This window comes from Zalophus californianus, chromosome 15 (assembly GCF_009762305.2).
Source record: "Zalophus californianus isolate mZalCal1 chromosome 15, mZalCal1.pri.v2, whole genome shotgun sequence".
NCBI classification, from domain to species: Eukaryota; Metazoa; Chordata; class Mammalia; order Carnivora; family Otariidae; genus Zalophus; species Zalophus californianus.
Genome location: NC_045609.1, coordinates 19576438 through 19601997, shown reverse-complemented (window position 1 = coordinate 19601997; position 25560 = coordinate 19576438). Strand labels below are relative to the sequence as shown.

At 36.8% G+C, this 25560-nt stretch overlaps 2 protein-coding genes across 7 annotated transcripts in view; one reads left to right on the top strand and one right to left on the bottom strand.

Annotated features, from left to right (window-relative positions):
• Positions 1-2439: 2439 nt before the first annotated feature.
• On the bottom strand, positions 2440-18049 carry CISD1 (CDGSH iron sulfur domain 1). 5 transcript variants are annotated; one of them, XM_027594410.1, is made up of 5 exons: positions 14507-14559; positions 13302-13420; positions 11920-12129; positions 10773-10978; positions 2440-2851 (listed from the first exon to the last, which is right to left on the bottom strand). In XM_027594410.1, exons 3-5 carry the CDS (start codon positions 11957-11959, stop codon positions 2762-2764), a joined length of 336 nt encoding a protein of 111 aa, XP_027450211.1. In that variant the 5' UTR covers positions 11960-12129; positions 13302-13420; positions 14507-14559; the 3' UTR covers positions 2440-2761. The 5 variants fall into 5 exon arrangements, with proteins under 5 accessions (XP_027450211.1, XP_027450220.1, XP_027450240.1 ...); XM_027594419.1 differs by having other exon boundaries at positions 11920-12014; XM_027594439.1 differs by lacking the exon at positions 11920-12129 and having other exon boundaries at positions 14507-14560.
• A 1115-nt stretch (positions 18050-19164) lies between these two features.
• Positions 19165-25560, top strand: part of IPMK (inositol polyphosphate multikinase) — a 45493-nt gene continuing 39097 nt past the window's right edge. For both annotated transcript variants that reach the window (XM_027596386.1, XM_027596385.1), the window contains exon 1: positions 19165-19720. In XM_027596386.1, the coding sequence (XP_027452187.1) occupies positions 19531-19720 (190 nt within the window). In that variant the 5' untranslated portion in view covers positions 19165-19530. The remainder of the gene's footprint in view (positions 19721-25560) is intronic.

Below are 25560 nucleotides of genomic sequence, written 5' to 3'. Positions count from 1 at the left end.
GAATTTGCAAATAAATTGCCTAAAATGCCATTTTCTCCAACCATTTTAAATAGAGGCTGAGAGGTGAGTGGCTTTGCCTGAAATCAACTTGTGTTAAACTCAGAAAGAAAGCATAGCTTCTGACAACTAGTAGATAATACACACTCACAGAAACACAATCACTAAATATGTTGCTAATTAGGAACCTTAATCAATGTTTATCTTAAAACCAAACCAAACCCAAATCCTTCATAACTAACGAAAAATCAAATAAATCCACTTACTTTGTTGTATATACAACTGGTACCTACTATAATTTGTTAAGGAAAACAACCCCAAATCATAAATTATCATAATTATGTAACCTACATCATAAATGATATAATCTTATCTGTGAGCTTTTAATTCTCCAAAATATTTCAGTCTCAATTACATGGTCTATGGAAAATGCTTAATAAATGTCTGTTGTACTAACAGAGGAGTGTCACTTTCAATCACTGCAAAACAAGTTTCTTCCTAACATTAGAAACACTCAACCTAGCACAAAATCCTATTTTGGAAATCACTGGAACATTAATGTATAGAGAAAAAAAGATAGTGGTGGTGTGGGGGAACCCAATTTGTCTGATTTCTCAAATGAAAAAGCAATCAGATGTTTTGGGGTGCTTAAATGAGAACGGTATTTGCACACAATGATTTTTGTGTAAAAACATCACATTAATTTAACCACACCCACTTAACCTTTTTAGGTAAGTAACATGAAAGGTTTAATATCCTAAAGGAATTCTAGTTGAAGAGCATGTAACAAAATTTTAACATGACCCCGAGGATACATTTATCTATTTTGACTAACAAAATGCTACAGTAGATCTGCATTTCAATTAGGCAATCACTTCTAATTCCACCATAAACATACACATAATCTTATTCCTTTGAAAAAGTTTTGAGAATTGGCAGTAATTTCTTCCCCCCTTTCCACTAGCTATAAAAATGCATGACCAATAGTCTAATTTCAAATTCAAAATAAGAATACAGTTTAGTCTGTTAAAAGGATGTCCCTTTATCAGAAACTGGGAGTTCATGGATTCATTTTTCCTTAAAACAATTAACCTTTAAAAGCATGATGCTTCTTTTGCAGATCCACCCATACTTACTTAAAACAGAAGGCAGAGGCACAGAAAGAAATTCACCTTAAGAAACTGATAGGTAGAATCAGAGTTTGTAGTATTTTAGATTTTGTATTGAAGATGTGCCTTAAAGACACATCCAAATAAGTCACATAGGCTGCTTAAAACCAGTATACACAATTTTGGTATAAACTTTACCTACTGTAATACACAAAATTGTACATTTAAAAAATATCAGTGATCGTACATAATACAGGAATGCTGATATTTGGTTTGATTCCTGTGACTTCCATGGTTATTCTGGATTTTTGCACATAGAAACTTGTTATTCACTACTACTGAGAATTCAAGTATACTAAAAGAAATGATGTGAATATTTTTGTTACCTTTGTCAAATTGTTTTACAATTGTATATATTCTGTCTTGACTTTTCCTTCTAACCCATAAAGCCCAAAGCTCTAATCTCTCTTTAAAAATTCACATATTAACTACTCCTGTCTACTATTTTTATTGCTCCTAGTTTGTTTTCATTTTTTTAATTTAATTTCATTATGTTACGTTAGTCACCATACAATACGTCATTAGTTTTTGATGTAGTGATCCACGATTCATTACATTTTCTTTTTTTCTGAATCAGGAATGAATGCACTGTTTCTGAGTCTTTGAAGATTATATAAACAAAAATTTGTCTTCAATTTTTTGCTTTTAAGATCATACAATTTAAGAGAATGTAATTATTTTTCTCCCACAAATAGTTTCTTTAATGGAAATAGCCATGTGCCTGATTATCAAGGGTGGGAAATAAAATCTTCCTGTGCCTTTCATCTAGCTTTGTGACTACTATTTCTGTCATGGATGTATGGCTTTCTGTTCAAGAGGCTTGACATCATGTGCTCCAATTCCTTCAATGTTCCCGCTTCAAGTACTTGCCACTTCTTGGAATAGAATTCTGGAACATTACCATTTTAAGACTTTCTTCATGACTACTTTAATATCACTTTGATCCAAATTTCCAGTGTTGGTTCCTTTAATGGGTCAATTAAATACCCATGAAAATGAATAAAGAAGCTACTGTGCCCTTTTATTTTAGACCTGGCCCACTTATAATTAAGCAGAATAACATTCCAAGTTCATTTTGATTGAAAACTATGAAAACATAGAAGCTATATTCTCTCAGCATCATCACCTAGGTCCAGAAGAGAATCAAGGTCATCACAGGTTTTTCCTATATTAAGAGATTAATATAGCTTGATCACACCCAATATACTTTCTAGGTTAACTAATATTAAAAGGTGATAATTTTCTTTGAAACTTATAAGTACAACCTGCATATACAGGATTTTGAGAATAATTTAATGTTAACTTTAATGTACAACTATATCTTAATATAATTATTTTAAACATAAACGGATCCTTACAAGACCAAAATAACCCATAGGCCATGAAGTTGGTTTTTTACTTTTTCTTTTTTTTGTTTAAACAAATGTGCACCACGATGGTTCAACAAGTAAGGCAAATGCCGTGAGTATGAAAGCTGCAGTTTCCAATATACCACATCTAGAACCCAGGGGAGGTGAATTAGACAGAAGTTGTAGTCATTCTAATTAAACAATCAGATAACATCATGACAAGTTGGTTTGCAGTATCAAAACTGACTAAGTTTCCTTTCTCTTAATGATCAGAGGTCCCACGTTGTCTCCAGTCTCTTCATTGTGTTTTGTGTGAGATCCATCACAGAACGGGAACTAGGAAAAGAGAGAATGTCAATGTCTAATTGCAAAATCAGTATTAACCTGGCAGAGTGGGGGTGATGCTTAATTTACATATATAACACACATGATAACTCTTAATAAAAAGATTTTCTTCGACTACCTTATATAGGTGTTCTTAAAGAGCATATCTGAAGTATAAACAGCAAGTAGAAGGAAGAAATCAACTTGTGGATAATACACAATGATTAATTGCATTTCCATTTGTGATATTTGACTGTGGATGCTGAATATCTTTTCCATGTTTATATGCTAGTTACAGTTACATTTCCCTTCTAGTGAACCATGTCCATTTAGAGCCTAAGTCCATTTGTTTAAAATCAATTTGTGTATTATCCCTTTGTTGATCATCTTTGTAGCAATTTTTCCAAAACCTTTTTATTTTGCTAATTTTTTCATATTAGTTTCATACAAGCATGCCAGTATTTCCCTTTTTAACATTCCTCATGGAGACATTTTTCTCCTAGAGATGTGGTAAATATTTATTACTTTCCATGATTTCACATTTTAAATATTAACTGACATTTTGGGTTCAGTGGTAGAAAAAGTGACAGAAGTAAATTTCTAACAGTGCTTGTCACAGTGTGCTCCAAAGAAGTCCTAAAAGATGTTCTGATTTGGTTTCATTATGTTTTAAAAATATATCACATAATTCTCTTGATTTGTAGCATACATTATTATTTAAAAGAAGTCCTGCTATTAAAAAATGCTATTTTAACTCAAAATTTACCAGGCTGACTGAACTGTGACACTTTTCCAAATTGTTATACCTTTATTCCTAATTTTATAAAGTTCTACCTATAAAAATGCCTATTTATAGGTTTTACATTATCATATTCATCAACCTACTCTGCTGAGATAATAACCAGGTTTAAAATATGCTTCAATATTTGGTAGAGCTAGGTTTCCTTCACATTATCCTTGTTAGACTTTTCCTATTTATTCTCTACCTGCCTTTATTAAACTTTACCTATTTATTCTTCAAGATAAAGGAAAATTTTTTAATTTCTCTTGGAATTCTCATCTTCAGGTCTCATGCATACTCTGAAAACATTATTTCTGCCTTATATGTTTTATAGTTATCATAATTAGGTATATTTTCATACCTAACTACTTATGCTATATATTATCAATGGTTTTTGCAAGTATAGCCTTCCTACTGTTAAATGATAAAGATAGGAATTCTATAATGTTTTACTTGTCTCCTCAGGATTTTACATTTAGAAGGTCCAATTACTAGTAAATTATTTTTTTCTTTCTTTCTATAACTTTTATTTCTATTTCACGTCAAATGATGATAGCATCTTCATTTTATTCTTGATGTCTGAAATGTACCTAACACTCTAGAACCTAGAGACACTGTTTGGTATAAGGTACACTATTGCATTGAAGAGGCCTATTTAGAAGAGTAAAGTAACAGGAATCTTAGCCTTAAGATTAAAATTGCTTCATTACTCACAGTGAAGGCAATATAATTTTAGATACCTGAAAATAGACAATAAGGGTATAAATGTTAAACTATGACATTAGGAGTATCTAAGATTAAAATAATACTTGGTTGATGTTAAAGAAACTTAATTTTAATTTTACTATTTGTATATAATTCCAAGATACAGTAAATTAGTTAAAAATTACAGAAAAAGTCAAGGTACCAGCATATCTAATATTTCCAAGTAAAAATTCTACCTTGGGGTAGATGGCAACGTCAATGCAATGTATATAAAGCTTTCTTGCTTTCTTTTTTTTTTCTTTTTTGTCAATAACACAGTATATTCATGTTAAAAACAAGTTCTTACAACAAAAACATCAACCTAAGCTTTCAGTTTTTTCTTGGCATGGGTAAGAAAGAGGCTATAACAATCCACAAAAATCAAACTAAAATGTACCCCATATCAAAGAACAGCATATCAAGGTGACATATGTTTAATAAACAAAGATGATTTTACAGTGAGATTACAAATTTACATTGCAAAAGACTCCATTTTTTTATAAATAGCACACACAAAACATGTTACTGTATAGTTTTAAGATATAGGTTATAAAATGTATTTCTAAAATGTGAAGTAATTATAAATTAAAAAGCTTTAAATAACTTACTGAAATAGCATGTTTTACTTTTCTTCTTAAATCTCATTTTAAAAATACTAGAAAAATACATTTTTAAAAATTATTTCCCTCTATATATAGAATCAAGAGGAGAGAAATCTATAGAGAAATATACAAAGAACATCTTATAAAAGGATTAAGAAAGCCACACATTTAAAATGAGAATATACTTTTTATATGATAATCTAGGTCTGCCTAAAAACAGAAATTTGCTTGTCTCCTGTTTTAAAATAAAAAATATTTCTTTAAAAAGCAGCGAATAGTAGATCCTATTTGTTTAATAAATTTTCATAATATATAAAGCTTTTATGACTTTAAAATGTAAATGAAGCATTAAAAATCATTTTGTTCAGGCACACAGATATCTTTTAATAGTTCTTTATTAATCCCAGAAATTACTGACTTAAGGCAGAATCCTCTCCCAAACTTCATGTGAAGATTAGGTATTCTTAATTATATTTATTCATTAGAGTTCTCACTTTTAAGTTAATGAAAAAACCCAACTTTATTTTTTCAACAAGGACCAAGATGAGTTATTTCTATTTGGATTGGATTAGCAATTTCTTAAGACTACACTGTACATATTCATGGGATATATTTATTGAAATTAATTCATGATTCTCAATATAATATAAATGAATGAATGTCAATTACTTGGCATTAAAATTCAAAAACATAAACAATATTTGTTTTTCAGGAAGTGTCTTGTTCAATTTTTTAACTTTTCTATGCAAGAGAAAGAAAATGTGTGTATACTTTCAAATGTAATCTAGGAAGTATAGTAGTCTTTGTATTAATAATGCAATTATATGTCGAAAACAAAAATTACCCTCTTTCATTGAAGATTTTGAAATTTGTTAAATTGTCAAAGAGTTGAAATTACAAAAAAACCCATAAAGGGTATATTTAATTTAATTCATGTAGTTATCAATATTTAAAAGTAAAACCTAAAGGATCAAATAACTGATGGAAAGAAGTTTAGCTTATAAGTGACTTTAAAATCTGTTCTAACATGCCAGTGTTTGTTATTAACAAATTCTGGAGAAAAGCCTGCAAATTGAATTGGCTGAAATTTCCTGTATGTCCAGAAAATATCATGTTTGTTAACCCAATTAGTAAATCACAAATCCCACATATTTTTAAAGTTAAATAAATGCTCCTTCTTACCTCTTGTATCTGCAACAATTTAAAAAACATTATCTTCCTTCTCTAAACTTTGTATTTTTAATGAGTTTGTATTCTACTTCCCAAGGAAGTTGCATGGGGCCATTTTGACTCACTATAATAAACTGCTCTGAGAAAGTCTTGCTTTGGTTGAGAAAGAAAAGCAGTAAGATCTGACATTACCTGAGAAGATATGACATCTTATTCCATTCTTAGGTACTTGCTTTAGTAAAATGTAAGAGAGAGGGTGCCTGGGTGGCTCAGTCATTGAGCATCTGCCTTCCGCTCAGGTCTTGATCCCGGGGTCCTGGGATCGAGCCCCGCATCGGGCTCCCTGCTCCGTGGGAAGCCTGCTTCTCCCTCTCCCACTCCCCCTACTTGTGTTCCCTCCCTGGCTGTGTCTCTCTTTGTCAAATAAATAAATAAAATCTTTAAAAAAATGTTAAGATAGAAGTAAAATATATTAAGAGAAATTAGGATTTTACAAGACTCTCCTTATGTGGATTGGACAAGCTATGTAAACAACATACAGAATTTTGCTTCTATGAAGAGATGGACTCCATGCACCCACCTCCAAACCATTAATAGGATGGAGACTTCTGTAACACACACACACACCCTACAACAGAAACAAGCACACCACTAACAAAAAACCCAATTCAGATCCTGGAGTTGTAAATGAAACAAAATGATTCTACATAGTATGTTCAGTTACATTTCAACTTCAGTTGAGCTCCTGACGGTAATTAGCACGCTTTTCCTCTATTCTTATTTCTTAGTGTGTGTGCATCTTTCTACTGTCCTGTTCAAACTCTGTTCAAACTCTCTCCTGCCTCCTAGATGGCCAAAATACAACTCAGGGGAGTGGGGGTAGGGTGGCAATCTGGCAAGAAAGACTATGTTGCATACTCTTTCCTCTGAAATCAAAGTTCTCTCACTTTCTTATTTCGAAAATAAGGCTCTCCCTTCCTTCCTGAGTTTCACATTTGTGCTCCCACTCTCATTTCCTTCCACCTCTTTCAAGACAGCGCTGTCTCAAATAGTATCTTTCCCTGCAGTCACTTCTTTATTGCCTCCTTTCTTTCTCCTGTCACATATGGATAGTCCTTTTGTGAAATACTATGAAATAGGCCTGTTTCTGAAACAGCAGAGGGCATATCAATCCTGGGGGCGGGGGGAGGACGAATGAGGCATATTTGAAAATGTAATTTCTGCACACTGCTGAGAGATGATTCATTAGGCCTGGGAAAACCACTCAAAAATGTTAGACCCACACAATGGGCTACTGTGATTGTAACTTAAGAATGAATTAGAACAGAATTAAACTTTCTATCACATGTAACTTTTTTGAAAATAAGTAGAAAGGTGTTTTCATTTTGTTATATTATAAACACAACTGGTTTATATGAGGAAAAAAATTACTGAATATGAACTCAATACAGCCAAAGGTATTAATTACAAGTCTTCTGTGCACTGGCAGGTAAATGTGTGAGTTGGCACCTCTGTGATAACCTTAGGTACCTCAGGAATGTGGGGAGTTTCCAAAGCTATCTGAAGAATAAGAACATCCATTAACAAGAATAATATTCAAAGTGAACTCTTAATTGATTCATGTGGGAATAAAAAGTTCCCAAGATTCAGTGAAAATTCAGAACTGACAAATCCTAGATGCAAAGAGGATCACTAACAGCATAAAAGATAAGCTTAAAAAAAGAGAAAATGGGAAATAAAATGATTGGTCTGGCATTCCTCTCCTTAAAGTCTACCTATGGGAAATGACCATCTCTAGTTTAACCATCTGGAAACTCTAAACTGTGATGAAAAAATAATCCCAGAATGTTTTGTTGAATTATAAAGTCTAATAAACCATTTAAACCACTAGCTTGTGTCCATTTATGATTCTTCCTGAAATACTTAAGATCTTAGTCCTTACAAGTTCCTATTTGCTTTATTGACCCTTTCTTTACCCTCTGGGAAAAACCAACCAAAGCAAACACCCTTTACTTGACCCCAAATCTATGCTTTAGAGTTCACTCAAGCAGTTTTCTTTGACTTTCCATTCACTGTCACACTTACTGAAGTTTTGACATATACTAAGACTTCTAGCATTTCTTTAGTAGTAATTCACGCTTTAACCACTTAGACACAGCTTCTCTTCTAATAATTCTGTTGAAATGACACCAAAAGGTTAATTGCCTAATTGTTTAATGCAACTCATAATATTCACCTAGCTGTCTTTGCACAAGGCAATGTTCACAGCCAAATCTTTGAAACTTTCTCCTTTCCACTGTGAAGGCATGATATTCTTAGTTTTCTTCTAACTCTGGCCCATTTCATCTTTTTGGCTCTCATTCTTTTTTCAAAATGCAAAAAATTCCCTAAGATTTCATACTTAGCCCTTGATTTTTATCTGCATCAAGGATCTGTTGTATTCTTATGTTTGAATCATCAGTTTTGCTGATTTCTATCTCCAACCCTGATGTCTCAGCCTTAGACCCACATTTCAGATTATCTGCTGGACATTTCCATTCAAATGTCACCTCAAAATTCACTTTGGAATTGAATTCCTTGTCACAGTTCTAGAAAAATCAGCTTTTCTTCTTGGAAGTCCTATTTCTGTTGGCAGCGCCATCTCTTCTAATACTACAGGTTTAGAGATTTTAATGAGTTTCAGTTTTTCTCCACCAATCTCCCTTACAAATCAGTCAGTGCATTTGGCTTATCCTTCCCTCAAAATGTTTCCTGTATCTGTTCATTTTTCTCCATTCCTAGAGCTATCACTCTGGTATAAGTATCATAACTTTATCTGGAAATTCCTGAGAAGAAGCTCCCCATGTTTGGAGGCACAGACTCCTCAAACAGGTACTGAAGACTCTCCTCAATTTGGACTTATTCCTGGGGGGATGGAAATGCAATGACCAGACTAGATTCTTCATTGATCCCACCACCTTTGCTCACATGAGTTCTTTCCTAAGGATTTTAAGAGTCCCCCAAAATTGCTAGTTTATTCAAATACCACCAAACTTTCCAGGGGCAATTTAACTCCCATGTATATCACTATGCTTTCCTAGAAAATTCTAGCCCACAGTGTAAGCTCTTTCTTTTATTTAAAGCACCTGTACTAAGTCTACTGTACATACCTATGATACCTGCTGTTTTACTATTTAACTTTTTTCATGCATATATAGACGTTAAATGATTATTGACTAAAGAACTACTACCCTGACTTAGAAATTCTTGAATTTCTAAAGGTATTGTTTTGTATATTTTGGTGAGCAACAGGAGAATAAAACCTATCATGGGCATAATTTTTAAAAAACAAACCAGGTCTGGCCTACAGAATATTATTTAGGATTATTTTCTAGCAACCTCACTAGTACTTACAAATAATCCCACATATCAAATGAACAGTGTTCTTTTCAAGGTACAACTGACTATTAATTTTTGATTCACATTCATATGTTCATCAAGCAGTTTCAGATATAATGACATTATCTAAGCATTGTATCACTGGATTATATAACATCATTGTATTGGGGAAGAGAGTTAGAATACACTTTCCAGTACCTAGTATGTGACTTCTTCCTTATTTGTGATATATGATTTGTGATAATGGCTTTCCACTGTGGGAAGAGGTGGTGCCTGACATGTGCTTTCAGAAACAGATAAATCATTTTTATTGTCTATGTTCTTATGTGTTATCGCTTCTTGGCCTTTTGGCTAAGATCAAGTGTCTATTTTCTTATGTGTTATAGTGTCATCTTTAGTGAAATCCATCTTATTTAAATGCTAATAGTGGCGGTACACTCACCATATTCCTCACAATACATCATATTCAATGTATGAAGCTTTTCAAGATGACCTTAGGAAAGGATTTACCATCTTTAGGTCACTAGCTCTCATCACTGTCTAAAAGCTGCCTAAAAGCTGCAGGTATCACAGATGAGAGTTCCAAATGGAACTTGATGAAATGTAATTATCACAAAAGAAGATTTAAAAAATCCTGTTAGGTATTTAACTATAGGAGCTATAGCTTAAAGAAAGCTTAGATACAGGGTCAATATATTTACCAGATAAGAAATTTTCAAGGGGAGTTTTCCAAGTTTCTCCTGAATTTTCTAAAACTTGTCCTAGAATCGAGGAGCCTGAAAGCTCAAGAAAAGAATCTACCCTTTCTGTTCCTCTTTGTGTTTTAGGCTGCATACCCTTTCCTGGGATAGGGGAGGCAAAGATCCACTTGGGGAGGAAATCCTAAGTATAAAGGGATTTTTTTCTCTTCTTGGTCAAGAATACAGTTGCATTCACCTTAATTCAATAAGGAAATAATGGAATTTTACTGCATAGTAGCTACACATTTTAGGAAATATAATCCTGGAGAGTACATGGAAAACAGAGAAGAACAGGATGCATTGAAAAAGAAAGAAAAGGGGAGCCTGGCTGGCTCAGTCAGTGGAGCATGTGACTCTTGATCTCAGGGCTGTGAGTTTAAGCCCCATGTTGGACACAGAGATTACTTAAAAAAAAGAAGAAGAGATATCTTAATAATATCTGGTGATACATGTTTGATAGAACAGTTTAAAAAGAACTGTTAAAGATGGCATTAACATAAAAGACTTGTTTTCCTCACCTTTTTGGACCTCCAACAACGGCAGTACACAGCTTTATCTCCCAAATCCTCCATGTCATAAGCATGTACTATCTTGGGGTTGTCTTTCTGGATATGAAGGTTTACCATAGATTTGTTGCGATGATCTTTAACATAAAATCTTTTGTAAGCTAGATAACCAATTGCAGCTGTCCCAGCAGCAATAGTAACTGCTGCGATCCATTCAACTAGAGCAGGGAAGGAAAATAGGAATAATCATCAAAACCAAAATATACACTAATAATGTGTAAATAGTGTGTGTTTTTACTAACATGAATGTTCAGGAAATCCAGTTTTTGAGTTAAGTATTCCAACAGTCAAAAGTTCTTACTGTTAACAAAATAATCACAACACAATGGTGTAACAATTCTTGTTAAGACTTTCCCCAGCATTTACTGAGGCAATTGTGTATTTTCTATTGAATGGTGATAGCTAAATTGAGATAGAGGAAAACTTAAAAATTATTTTATAGATGGAGAAGGAAAAACAATGTTTAATAATTCTTAAAGTGTTCATAAATAGATTTAAAAGAACATGTAAGCCTGCTGATACCTATTGTTTAAAAAAAAAAAATCCGATACATAAAAAAGTTCAGATTATAAAGACTACCCCCACCCAAAAAATCAGGAGGTGATTATGGAAACAAACTGACTCATCACAGTTCATTTAAATAGTAGGTCCTTTAGTGATTTTAAAGTGTATAACCACAAACAGAATTGGTATCCGAAGAAAAAAACAAAAAAAGGACAAATAAAACAAAGCCACCCTTAATACTAAACACTCAAAGAAATATATCCAGCAGGATTCTGGGCTTCAAAGTCATTCAAAAGTTTTTGTTTTTGTTTTTTAAATTTCAAAGTGTTTTCTCATTAGAATAAAAATCAGAATGTGTTAAATCAGAATGTATTAATTTCTTATTTCATAGAAAACATGAATATAATTACAGTTATATTCTCAATAAATTCTAAATTTCCATTATCCACCAGTGGATGATGATTTGAATTCCCTACAAACTTCATTTTAAATTTAATGACATTTTTCTACTCATTTTGCTTGACTAACAGACCATCTATTTATTCTTTTCATGTAGCTTTTCAAGGAGCCCTTAGAAACCCAAGCACTTAACTACCCCAGTTCCACAGAATGTTGGAGAGAAGAAAGTTCTGCATAGTCTGGTTAGCCTCAGCCTCAGAGGAGAGTTGTCTATTCCCAGCATGGAGTGAACTGCAGGAAGAAGTTGAACAGGGGTCAGGATAAACACACTGGACTGCTTCCCAGCACTTCCTGAGTCAAATCTTCACAGTGTTTGAAATAAGTTCCCAGACTATCAAATAAAGCCCTAGAGAGATAAGTACAAAAAATACAGTCCAAGGACAAATAAAAACATATACTGAATAATTAACTGTATGGCTTATTTGCACTATTGAGTCAAATTTCTTTTTTAAGATTTTATTTATTTATTTAGGAGAGAGAGAATGAGAGAGAGAGAGAGCACATGAGAGGGGGTAGGGTCAGAGGGAGAAGCAGACTGACTCCCTGCTGGGCAGGGAGCCTGATACGTGACTTAATCCCAAGACTCCAGGATCATGACCTGAGCCGAAGGCAGCCGCTTAACCAACTGAGCCACCCAGGTGCCCCTTGAGCCAAATTTTATTGCACTAATGTGATTAATCACCCTTCCTAATAGTGCCCTACATTAAATTGGAGCTCATTCTTACAAAATTATAATTGGAAGGAACAACCATTCTCACACTTAGTTCCTTTTATCTTGGGTCTTCTCTTTTAACTCATTCCTTGGATTCTATTTTCAACCACAGTATTTTTCTCTACAAAACAGTTTATTTTCCTTCCCACAATATGTCCATTCCTCCTTGCTAAAATCCTCTAAAATAAACATTAACATTATGTCCTTCCCAGGTGCTGCATGACTGAGACAAGTTAATAAGTTATTTGACAGCTTCAAACCTTTGAACTCATTGAAGAATGTTTTTAACTACACATTTTGTGTAGATTTGTCTTGAATTTTAGTGCAGTTTCATGATATTATCCTGTAGCAATTCCAAGTAGGGCTGAAACTTTGCTCTGATTTCTAGCTTGGTTCATGATATTCCTTTTTGATGTATTATTTACGACGGAACTCCCTTGAGAAAGGACTCTGTGTCAGGAGCTATAGCAATCCACTTCTAAGCTAATGGAAAGCCACTCTGAATAGTTTATGTACCTATCGCAAAATGGGCTAACATATTGCTTTGCATAGTATATGTTCAATTATGTTTGCTAAATATTATCTTTAGTATAAACTTAAAATGAGGAAATATCTCAAAAATAAATTAACACAACAGAAACTTAACGTTAATCTTAGTTACATCCTACTTTTTAGGTGAATTATGAAGTAATCTCTAGCAGATTTGCTTTAATAGTGCCTACTTGTATCAAAAAGGCCCGAAACCCAAATAACTACTAAAATTGGTTAAGATTAATTTGTCTCACAACATAAAAAGGGAATCCTACCTGAAACTCTTGATAGGCCAAAAGAATCTTTCTTAGTCATCAAAAGAGTCTTCTATTCTCTTCTCATATTAGCCACTGAATCCATACTGTGACTTTTTTTTTTTTAAACCTTTACCTCCCTGGAATTTTTGACAGTGGAATAAATGACAGAATAACTGACATGCAAAAGAGGCAAAAGTAAATGAAAGAAATGGGAACTGACTCTGGATACTACTGAAAAGTAGCTGCCCCATGGGGAATCAAAACATGCACTGTTACCCTACCCCCTAACAAAGGTCACTTATGACCCTATATAAATGTCATAGGACCATATGTGTGCTGGAAAAATGGCTTCGCATTTGCTCCAGTGGGTTTTTTTTAGAATCACAGAGCTAGACAAATTCTTAAGAATTTCCACTTTCCCCTCTTCCCAAAACCTAATTCCCTAATCTCATTAGACACAAATGTAAAAGTTCCCAGAATAAGAAATATGTTGCTGTTTTATCATTTCATTATTGCAGTCTGAATCAGTTTTTTTTTGGCAAAAAGCTGTGGATGCCATTGGCAACTCTAGGGAAAAGAAGGAAAAGGAAACTGTGTAGAGATAGGCAAGAATGATGATGGATTGAAAAGTCAACAATTAGAATAGAGAAAGAATTGAAAACCCAAGACAATAAACAAAAACAATAAAACCTAAGTAACACTTAGTTCTTGACGTGGATATATTCTATTAAGAATAAACACAATCTCAGAGGCAAAAGGAGACTTTACCAAAACCCAATTTTTAAAGACATTTCAGTTGGCACCTTTCAGACACTCTTTCATAACTGGGGTCCAGAAAAACCCTGAGCACTATTTCTGACTCTTACGGTTTTATCTTCACTTCCCTTCTCTATAGACATTTCTCAAGGTACAGTATTCCTACAGTTAGATAAAACCCCACCCACCCTGCCCAATCTTGCTTAACAGTGCTTTCTATCTATACAAATACAATGAATAAACCAATATAAAGAAAATACAGAAAAAACATTTCTAAATAATCCTTCCCATTCTTATTCTTTCCTTGGTCTACTATTGTATAATATTGGTTTGTATAACATAATACTGATTTTCTCTCAGAATTATTCAGAGATTGAAAACAATCTCTTGTTTATAACCCATTCCTCATTCCTCAGCTTTTTTCTACTGTGGAAATTATTTTGTTTCAACTTAGACAGAAATCTCACCCTGTTTCTGTTCCGTTAGTCCCTTTTCTGTCTAAAACGGTCCTCTCCTGCCCAGTGTCAACTGCCACAGAATCAGAATGTTCTTTTCTTCTCAGGAGAGGGGGAGGGGAGCTATGTTTAAATCTTTCCCTCCCTTAGGTCTCTCCCCCAGATTGGCAGGTTGTGTCTGGTAATGTTTTTTTCTTAAGGCCTGACATACAGGGGCGCCTGGGTGGCTCAGTCGTTAAGCGTCTGCCTGTGGCTCAGGTCATGATCCCAGGGCCCTGGGATCCAGCCCCACAGTGGGCTCCCTGCTCCATAGGAAGCCTGCTTCTCCCTCTCCCACTCCCCTTGCTTGTGTTCCCTCTCTTGCTGTCTCTCTGTCAAATAAATAAATAAAATCTTAAAAAGAATAATAAAAAAAAAGGCCTGGCATACAGGTAGTGTTCAATGTCAGCTGAGTATAAAGAAATAACAGATTACTAATTTGAATTTGCAACTCCATCTGTCCATTTTACCATCACATTGCTCTTATACCAAATGACTTATCTTTGGCCTCATCTTAATCTACTGTATCAAGTGTGGGACTTAAAACATTTGTTCAGATTAAAAAAATTTTTTTTAGGAATGCCTGGGTCACTCAGTGAGTTAAGTATCTGCCTTCAGCTCAGGTCCTGCGATGGAGCCCTGCATCAGGTTCCTTGCTCAGTGGGGAGCCTGCTTCTCCCTCTGCCTGCCCCTCCCCCTGCTTGTGTGCTCACACTTTCTCTCTCTCTGACAACTAAATAAATAAAATCTTAAAAAAAAAAAAAACTTTAGTATGGAACACTTCAGACATATACAGGGATTACTATAATGAACCCCCATTTACCCTCACTCAGCTCCAACAAGGATCAACTCACTGCCAATCCTGTGTTCATCTATAATTCCTAATGCCCCCCAATATTTACTTATTGTTTATAACCTAAAGGAGCAGATTCAATGAGTTTTGGAGGTATCAAGGAGCAAGACCTATAGTAAACTTCCTAAAAGTCATATACTGGGTATGAGGAGGGGTCACTGTAGATGGGGGACTCCATAGTAGTGAAAGATGCTTAATGTTAGAAACTATAATAAACTAGAATTAAATAAAAAATAAGTTCGGCATAAGTATGTTGATTATACCTCAATAAGGGAAAAAAAAAAGATTGGTATCACCCACCCAAAGGGTATCAAGAACCATCTCACTGAATAGGGTCTCTGGATTCCAATCATTTATCCTCATTGCCTCTCCCAGATTCATATCCTGGCCTGATCCCCATTAATTTTATTTATAACCCACAACCCATTATTTTTCTTCTGAATATAAACAAGAATTCTGCATGTATAGACATACCCTTTTATTTTTTATTTAACATATACTTACAAAGTGCATACTATTTTAAGCCCTTTATAATTATTAATCTACTTAGTTGAGAGACATCTCAATTCATCTTCCCCAAATTCAAAACTCAAAAATATAGATTTTTTTAGTGTGGTTTAAAAATTGAGAACAATTTGAGGTCTAAACATTATAAGGTGGATTCTCAATACATTATCTGTCCCTTCCCAGCCACACTACAATGTTTGAAGAAGAAAGTAAGAAGGTCCTGGAAGAAGAGATTTACAAGAGTTTTGGACGTTTTCCCATAGTCCTCATAACAACCTTTACACTTTTAGGTGAAATAAAAAAGTAGTTACTTCTCATAACAAAGTTGAGTACTTCAAGTTTAAGCTGATAACCCTCTTCACCAAGCAATTTCCTATCCCTTAGAAAACGGCAAGCTAATGGGGAAGTCACCTTTGGACTCCCCTATGGTTAGATTAAAAACAAAAACAAAAACACACACACACACAAACTTGTCTTGATTGCAAGAAAGATTAGCCAGCAGGTAGTGCGAAGAAGTCCCAGGGTTCACCTACTTCACATTTCAATGGGCATTAAACCCTAGGTTCAAAACACACAAAATGACTCCACATTTTAAAAACACGTGTTAGAATTTTTTAGCCCATATCACAAAAATGCAAATTGTCTTCCTATAAAATTACCAGTGGCTCAAGTCATATGAGTATCTGATTTTACACAACAGTCTTATTCCTGAGAAAATACAGGTTTGGGTTTTTTAAAAAACTAAAACAAAAATTGCTCTGTATTTTAAGTGCCCCAAGGTACCTCTATTTAAAGGACTCTCAAGATGAGCATCCTTTGAAATAAGTTTTATAAATAATCACCTCCTATATATCCTTCATTAGTGACTAAAAAAGTCACCGGTAATCCCCCCAACTCTGCCAGGTAACTTTTGGCAACAGACGTGGAATTCTCCAATTTAAAGAATGGATTACAAAATTAGGTCTCATGTTAACAGGGAGCTTTTACAGAACCTGGCACTCTAGTTGCTCAATATTTACTAAATGAATCAACAGGGCTCTTTTTAATTAACTTCTGGACAATCTCTTTACTTTTACTTAACTACTGTTAACAGGTAACCAAACCAGGAGGTGTGGCGTTTTATACCTGGGCAGAGAGATTGCATGTATCACGTAGCTGGTGCACAGTATTATATTAACAGTTATACCACCACCAAGAATTGTTATAATGTGAAGCTCTACATTAATCGAATTCTAGAAAATCTCTTAATTTTAATTGGACCTGTTTCCAAACGCCAGACTAGCGCAAAGGAAGCAAGGCTGAGAAAGCGGAGAGCTCAAAGAGCTCCGTTTTCAATCCTCTCTCCTGGACCACTGCCACGGATTTCCAGATGCCAGAGGGATTAAAAAAAAAAAAAAAGACAACAACAACAACAACAACAACAACCTGGGAAAACTGAAGATCTCGGATTGGGTTTCGTTCCTTTAAAAAAATGTGCAAAACTGAGATGTGATTAGTCACGCACTGCTTCAGAGTTGCAGGAAATTGATGGTCTGTCTCCACGGTGATTTAAACTTGAGAAGGCGGAGCAGTTCTTTTTTTTAAAACCTTTCCTCTTTTCCAAGCTCTGTGACAACACAGAGGTGTCTCAGGGGAGAACAAGAAAAAAAGCTAGCGGCGGGATCATTAGGTTTTAGGTCATGGCTAGTTAAGTAAAACGTGGTCCAGACTTGGGTAGATGCCTCCATAGCCCCCGTGCTACTTATGCCTGGAGAGATAACCAATCCATACCGACATCGCCCCCTTTACCCGTTTGGCCCAGGGAGCCGGCAGGCCAGCCCTGCGCTTGCCCTTCTACATCTCAAGGTTACAGGACTGGCGGGTTCGCAGGGCAGCGGTAACCAACAGCCCAGAGAGGATCAGAGGACGCTGCAACCGGTGCGCAGGCCTCCAACCTCACCCGCTCCCAGGCCCCACTTCACCTCGTACGCTGGAAGTCAGACTCATGGCGCCGTCGCTTGCAAGGCGTGTGCACAGGACACTAAGCACAAAGAGGTTCTCGCGAAGGGCCGGAGTCAAGGTGCGAGAAACGTCTACGCGTACCGACTCCAGGCCGCTACGGCGCAGGCGCCGCGGCTGGCCGTAAGCACGTGTGTATTGCCACCCTAGTTGATGCTGAGCATGCGCGGAGCTGCGTCCCAGTCTAAAGTCTTGAGTCGGGATTTTGACAGCCGGAAAAGTGGGGAGGAGGAAGAGACCTAGAAAGGTAGCAACTGAGTGTGCGCAGTCGTAAGGGGCGGAGTCCTGGAGCCTGGGGCAGGGCTTTGAGAATAGATATTTTAGGCCAGATTTAAGTCTTTTCCAGGTGTGCGGGTTTCACAGGGCAAAGGACAGGTGCTGGCATAACACTTGACATAATCAGGTATCTAAGATTTTATCTACAGTTTTCTTGCTCAGTTCGGCATCTGCAAGGCCACGTCCAGTTTTCATATAAAATGCCAGTGGCAGACACACAGGTATCAATTGTGGAGTCCTATTTCAGAACCTCACCTCGCCCTCGGTGTACGTCACTTTCTTCTGCTTTTGAGCCAGTTATCTACTGAGGACCCTGGAACCGGCGCTAAGGGCTGAGTAGGAGAGAGAAACAAATGGCTCATTTCTTCAAAAAAACTGTACTCAAAAAAGATACTAAGATTTTTCTCTATCTTCTACAGTCTGAAATTACTATCAGTTACAAAATACTTTATAAAAGCGGTTTAGGGGCCCGAATTTGGGGAGGGGGATTAGAATTAACTCAAAGGGTGTTTTTAAGGTGTATTTTCTAAGAAGCTGCTTGTTTTTACTCTTATTGTTTCTATGCAGGGTGGGAGTTGGAGGGACTTGATTGCAGGGTAGCTTCCCAAGCCATGCTTGGCACTACGGCCTCCCAATTCTCAACACGTGACTGATTGCTCCTCACCACTGGAAGCCCCTGGAATCTTTGAGCCGCACCCCAGGAAGAGCTGAAACGCCCTCTGAATGAATGAAGCTACAACAGCGCTGCTGGCATTGTAAAGCCAGCTCAGGGGTGGGGGTGAGAAAGACCGCGAGTGCGCTTGCCCCATCCGGTAGCCTTCAGCTTGCGCTGGCTGCGCCAAGCTCCCGCCCCGCTGCAGGGGGTCCCGTCGGGCAGTCTCTGGGCATGCTCAGTAGCGCGGCGGCCGTGGGTCGCGCAGTCGGAAGCTCGCGGCTGCTGCGGCGGTGCAGGCGGCGCTGACGCGCCCGGCAGCTGAGGGGACTGGAGGACGGCGGGAGGGGGCGGGGGCGCAGGAGGTGGGGCCGCCGTCGCCGTCAGGGCCGCGGGGAGCGCGGGGCGCCGCCGCCGCCGCCGCTTCTCGGCTCGGTTCCGTCTCCAGGGCTGCGCCGGCAACGGTAGCCGCAGCGGCAGAGCAGCGGGAGTCGGGAGCCGCGCTCCGCCGAGAGTTGGGTAGGGGAGCGCCCGCGCCTCAGCGGCGTCATGGGCCCCCTTCCCGGGCCTCAACGGGCACCAGCCGCGGGAACCCCCGGGCCTCCTCGCGGCCGAGCCTGAACGACCCTCGGGTTCTCCGGCTCCCCCTCCCTCCGCCTTATTTTTTTCCTCTTCTCGCTGCGGCTACAGCTTCAGCTTCAGCTCTCCGTTATGGCAACGGAGCCGCCATCCCCCCTCCGACTCGATGCGCCCGGGCCCCCAGAAATGCGGACCCCACCGGTGAGCGAAGCCCCCGCCCAGGGCACCCCGAAGCCGGCAGGCGGCAGGCTCTGCTTCCTCAACGGCTGCGTGCCCCTTTCGCATCAGGTGGCCGGGCACATGTACGGGAAGGACAAAGTGGGTAAGTGGGGGTGGCGTGGGGCTCACGGCTCCCCTTCCGCCTCTAGGAGCCCCCGGCCGGCCGAGGCAGCTTGGCCCTCACGGGCTGGGCTGGACTCCCCTCCGGTCTGCGCACAGCACCCCAGGCCTCTTCCGCTGTCTCCCAGAGCCTCGCGACCCATGCAGCAGAGGCTCGAAAGGGGGGAGATTTCTAGGGTTGGGGGCGTCAGGCCAGCAGCAGGGGGTAGCGGGGAGAGGAGTGCCTAGTCTCCCCAGGAGGGTGGTTGTTGATTGGAGACTGCGTTGTTAGTGAAAAATAGGAACTTACTGGACGGGGAAGTAAATTCTCCCTTGAGCACAAGGTCTGTTTATTATAGGCGGGTAGCTATTGCACAAGGAAAGGAATGAAATGCAGATGATGCTAATCTATTGCTTCTCTTCAGTGTGCAGCTGCATAGCTGGAGGGGAAGAAAAGACAGGGCTTATTTCACTTATTTATTTATTGGGAACGCTTGTCTTGGCTTACCCAGATCTTTCTCCCTATTCCCTTGAGAGGTGTTTTTGGTATCTCCTGGGTTTTTCAGAAGGCGTGGTTCCTGTAGTGCAGAAACTCGAATTCATGGTAGGAAATATACCCTGCTGTTATACTAGGAAGGTACACAGTTAAGACATTGGTTTATTCCTGATTATCTTTTTAAGACTGTGTCATGGCCTGTGTAACAGTTTGTGAGCCTACCACGTTCAAAGCACAATACAGTACCTATCGCAGTTGATTCTCTTGGTCATATAAAAGTTGAGTTTAGGAACCGTAATTCACCTAGTTTACTCACACTGGTTCTCCAGGCCATGATTATTACTTGCGGAACCTGATGTATGAGTATGTGAGTAGTACAGATCTTAGACTTGGAAACCACTAGATACAGTTTGGTTTATGCTAGTAAAATGATTCGGGCTTAGGGTAGTAAGATAATACTGATATTTTTAGAAGAGTAACTGAGGCCAAGTCTGGTTAAAGTGACAAGCCTGAAGTCACACCGCTACTATGTTATAACCAGGAAACCAAGGGTCCTGCCTCAGACCACTGTATTTTTCCACCGTGTATTGTTCTTGCAGATAACTCATCGAGCAAGGATTTTTCAAAATGGATGAGTATTTGTTTGAATCTGTGTATGTATGTTATTTCTCAAAGAGCAACATTTCTCACTGCTTTTATCTTTACCTACCTTTCTTTTCTCATGCTGAAAGTTAGGTGTTAATGATGATGTCATGAAGACTGTGTGCCTTTGTCCCCACTGAACTGTGAGTTCCTTTAAGTTAGAGACCAAATCTGTTTATCCTCATAGCCTTGTACAGGGGTTGGGGCTTAGTTAAATTGGGAAATGTTGAAAGAGTGAAAATTGACAGTTCTTTTAGTACACACGGGCAAGGAAACGTATGGTTCTCAAGGTGCTTAGCCTAGATGTAAGGAACCAACGTTCTTAAGATGCTTAGCATAGACACATTCTTGTGTGTGTCTCTTCTGGTAATGAAAGTTTGAGAGAGGAATGGACTTATTGTTAGTAGATTTATATTGCATACCTATTGATTTATTTTAATGAATTGTAATAATATTCCTAATAATATTTTAGAAGCCTAAATAAAATAGTTTCCCTAAGGGTCCCTAGAGATCGACTCATAAACAAAAAATCCCAGCATAAACACAATCTCAATGGTGATTGTCATTTGAGAGTGTAACCACTGCTTATCAAAGTATGTAATAGCCTATTCACAAATGTACTCTAAATGTGACTTTATACCACATTGCAACAGTGGCTGAAAGAGTTAATTTCTCACCCAAATTACCTAATTGAAGGAGTAGTTGAGATTCTAAACAAAGTCCTTAATTTTATTTATTATTGCATTCAATTTAAAATAAGTTTTTTTTTTAATTTTGTAAGATACTCCTGACTAGGGATTGTCTTTGTATCACTACAGCACAATGCCTCAAACATATTGTGCTAGCAACCTAATACATATTTTGTTGAATTTAATTCATAGTTATTTACACAACCTAGCATATATTGTTAATGAAAGGACACCTGAATGATGATAATCTTACCTATTCATAAAATGGATAACAAGATGGTTCAGTAATTCAAAGTTCAGAAATTTATTATGTCTATCATAAATCACTAACAGTTGTAAAGTACATTATGTAGAATATACTTTGGTTTGGCTGTCAACTGAAATTCCCAGAATAAATTTTCTTAGAGACGTTGTGTGGATATTTGTTTGCTTTTTGAAATTTTTCTTAATGTCATTAAGTAAGGGTTTTTCATTTCAGATTGATATCTATCATACCTGTTTCCAAAAAGGAGTTGTTGGCTTTGTTAAATTAAAAATTGAAAACATGGAACCAATTGCACAAAGGTGCTTGAACATAAAAATAGATCTTGTTATAGTTGATTAATAAGAATATTCTGCTATGAGTGTTATATTTTGTTTTCTTCACTGGAATATTTCAGTTTTAGTTCTAAGAATACGAAGTTTGGGTTTTTTTAATTGTAAAAGTAATACATAATCTTTTAGGAAAAAAATTCAAATAGTATAATAGTACCCATCCACCTACTCTCCCTCTCCCAAAGGTAGTCACTGGTAACTATTCCTGGTGCATCTTCTCAGGTTTTTCTTTCTGGGCACATATAACAGAACTCTTAATTTTTTCTACAAATAGGTATATCAGCAACTTTTTGTTTTCATTCTATATTATGTAGTATATCCATATTTTTGTATCCATAATACACTTCATTCTTTTAAAAAACTGTTGTATTCCATAGTGTGAATCTGTCACAATTTAACTATTCCTCTAGTGGTAGATTTTTATATTTTCACTATTTTTTTGCTATTATAAATAATGTATTAAACATTTTTTTACATTATAGTATACCTTACACATTGTGCAACATTTTCTATAGGGAGGTTTCACAAAAGTGTGGTTGCTGTCAATTTAAATTCCCAAAGCTCACCAAAGTTAGCATGAAATCCTTTTTTTGTTTTATTATTCAACATGTACCATTAATTTCTTTCAAAATTCCTCAAAGTTTCAAACAAATAGTTGAAATCTGGTATGTGTTTCCTGATCTAACTGAGGATATAGAAATGAGGTCGTCTGGGTAAAAGAAGGATTTAAACTGGTGTTGTCAGGGCGCCTGGGTGGTTCAGTTGTTAAGCGTCTGCCTTTGGCTCAGGTCATGATCCCTTCTGGGATCTAGCCTCTCATCGGGCTCCCTGCTCCACGGGAGGCCTGCTTCTTCCTCTCCCACTCCCCCTGCTTGTGTTCCCTCTCTCGCTGTGTCTCTCTTTGTCAAATAAATAAATAAAATCTTTAAAAAAAAATAAACTGGTGTTGTCTATTTTGGCTTTGGTCTGTTTTATTAAATATGTTCTGAAACTAATTGACTTAAAATAATTTCAGACTTACAAAAAAGTTGCAAGGACAATACAGAGAACTTAACATTTTGTGGAATTTCTTTCTCTATGCATATTATTTATTTTGGGGGAACTATATGAGGATAGTTTGCATATATCTTGTCCCTTCACACAGTAATATGTCAGTGTGTATTTCTGTAACCATGGCACATTTATCAAATATAGGAAATTTAACAGTGATACAATGCTTTTATCTAATCTATAATCCATATTCTAATTTTGTCAGCTATTCCGATAATGGCTTTTGTCATATTTGTTTTTCTCAGTCCAGGATTTAGTTCAGGATCATTTATTGCATTTAGTTGTCATTTCTCTTAGAATCCTTAAATTTGTAACAGCTCCTCAGCCTTTATCTTCTATGACATTGTCATTTTTTAAGAGTACAGGCTATTTTATGAAATATTCTTTAATTTGGATTTCTGATGGGTTATGGTAAGATTCGGGTGATGCATTTCTGACTGGATTATCATACAAGTGTGTTCCCCTCAAGGTATCACATCTGGAGGCCTATAGTGTCCATCTGCCCATTATTAGTGATATTAATTTTGATCATCTGGTCCAGTTGTGGCCTGGCTTCTCCAGTATGTAGTTAATATTTTTCACTTCGCAACTAGTAAGCTGTTTGTGGAGAGACACTTTGAGATCATGGATATATCCAGATCCTCATCACACTTCACCCCTAGATTTGGCATCTATTGATAATTTTTGCCTGAAGCAGTCTTTACTCTGAAAGTTGAAAAACTGTAATTTTTCTCCCCAGTTCTATCACTACCTCTATTTAACAGTCAGCATTCTAAGAAATAGCCCTCCCTTTACTCCTATATATTCCCTTTTTTATTAATAGTTTGGACCTGTGGATTCTTATGAAGTGTCATGACCCATTATAGAACATATTTATTTTGGTGTTCAAATTGTCCCAGATTTGGTGAGTAGGAGCACTTCCTTCTTTTCTCTCACAAGTTATTTTAGACTTATACTTTCTCTTCCCAATTCTAGAACCAGCAATTTCTCCCAGAAGCCCTGGTTCATTTTCAGTGGAAAATGGTATTTTGAAACCAAGATCTGGGTGCTAGATGTGCTCATTGCCATTGGAGTGTTATTGCTTCCTAGCCTTTTCAAAGAACATAACTGAGAAGAATGTATAAATATTTAGAAATCATAATTTCATACTGATATTTCCGATTTCATTCCAGCACCACAGAGTTCTTCCTTTCTTTTCCTTTCCTGATTCTAAATTTGTATTTCCCATCTACCTCAGGGAGAACCCTGGCTCCCAACATTGTTAATGGTTTTTTTGTGTGTGGGTTTTTTGGTTTGCTTGTTTGTTTTGCTTGTTCCTGTAATTTTCAGAATTTCTATACCCATGCTACTGCAGAGAACAAACCTAGAATAAAGAATTCAAGAGAGATTCCCTTATACTAAGGGTATGGGGTTGGGAACTCTTCAAAAGCTATTGGATTACGGTTTTTTGGGTTTGGTTTGGTTTGGTTATTTTTACCCCCTCTTCTCTAAGGTAATATTTATTTGAAAAGCAGTTGGATTCATTTGTGTTTAAATTCAGTTCCCTCCCTTCATTTTTATTTAATTATACAGAGGTGTATCAGAAGTCACTCCATTCAGCACTGGGTGTTAGGCACAAAAAATGAATCATGGAACACTACATCCAAAATTGATGTGATGTATGGTGACTAACATAACAATAAAAAATTAAAAAAAAAAGAAGTCACTCCATTCTCTGTCACTTCACCCATTTCTCAACATCCCCTTTAGGTAACCAATTTCATTGTTTTCTGATTTATCCTTGCTAAGTTACTTGTTGCAAAAATAAGCAGATCTAAATAAATTTTCATATTTTTCTTTTCTGACACAAAAAGTAGTATGCTATATATACTGTTTTGCACTTCACATTTTAAACTTATATCTTAGAAATCGATAGCTTCGATTCATAGAGTGCTTCCTTATCCTTTTTAACAGCTCAGTTGTACTCCAATGTGCATATATATACCCCAGTTTTTTCAGTTTCCTGGATTTGCTTTTGGACTTGTATTTATTTTCATTGATTTGTTTATCATAGCAGTAATATCTCATTGTCTTAATTCAGTGAGGACTTGAATCTTGATGTATGGTAAGATAAGCATCCTGTTTTCTTTTTTGAGATGATTTCTGGTCCTTTCCATTTCCATATAGATTTTAAATTAACTTGTAATTTTTCCCAAGAAAATTAAGATTTTTGTGTCTGCTTTGAGTCTGTAGGGTGCTTTGGTGAAAATTGATTTCTCTATAATACTTGTGTCTTCCAATACATGAACATAGTAGATCTTTCCATTTATTTAGGCCTTCTTAAATTTCTCTTAGTCATAGTTTTCAGTGTAGAGATCTTACACAGCAATCACT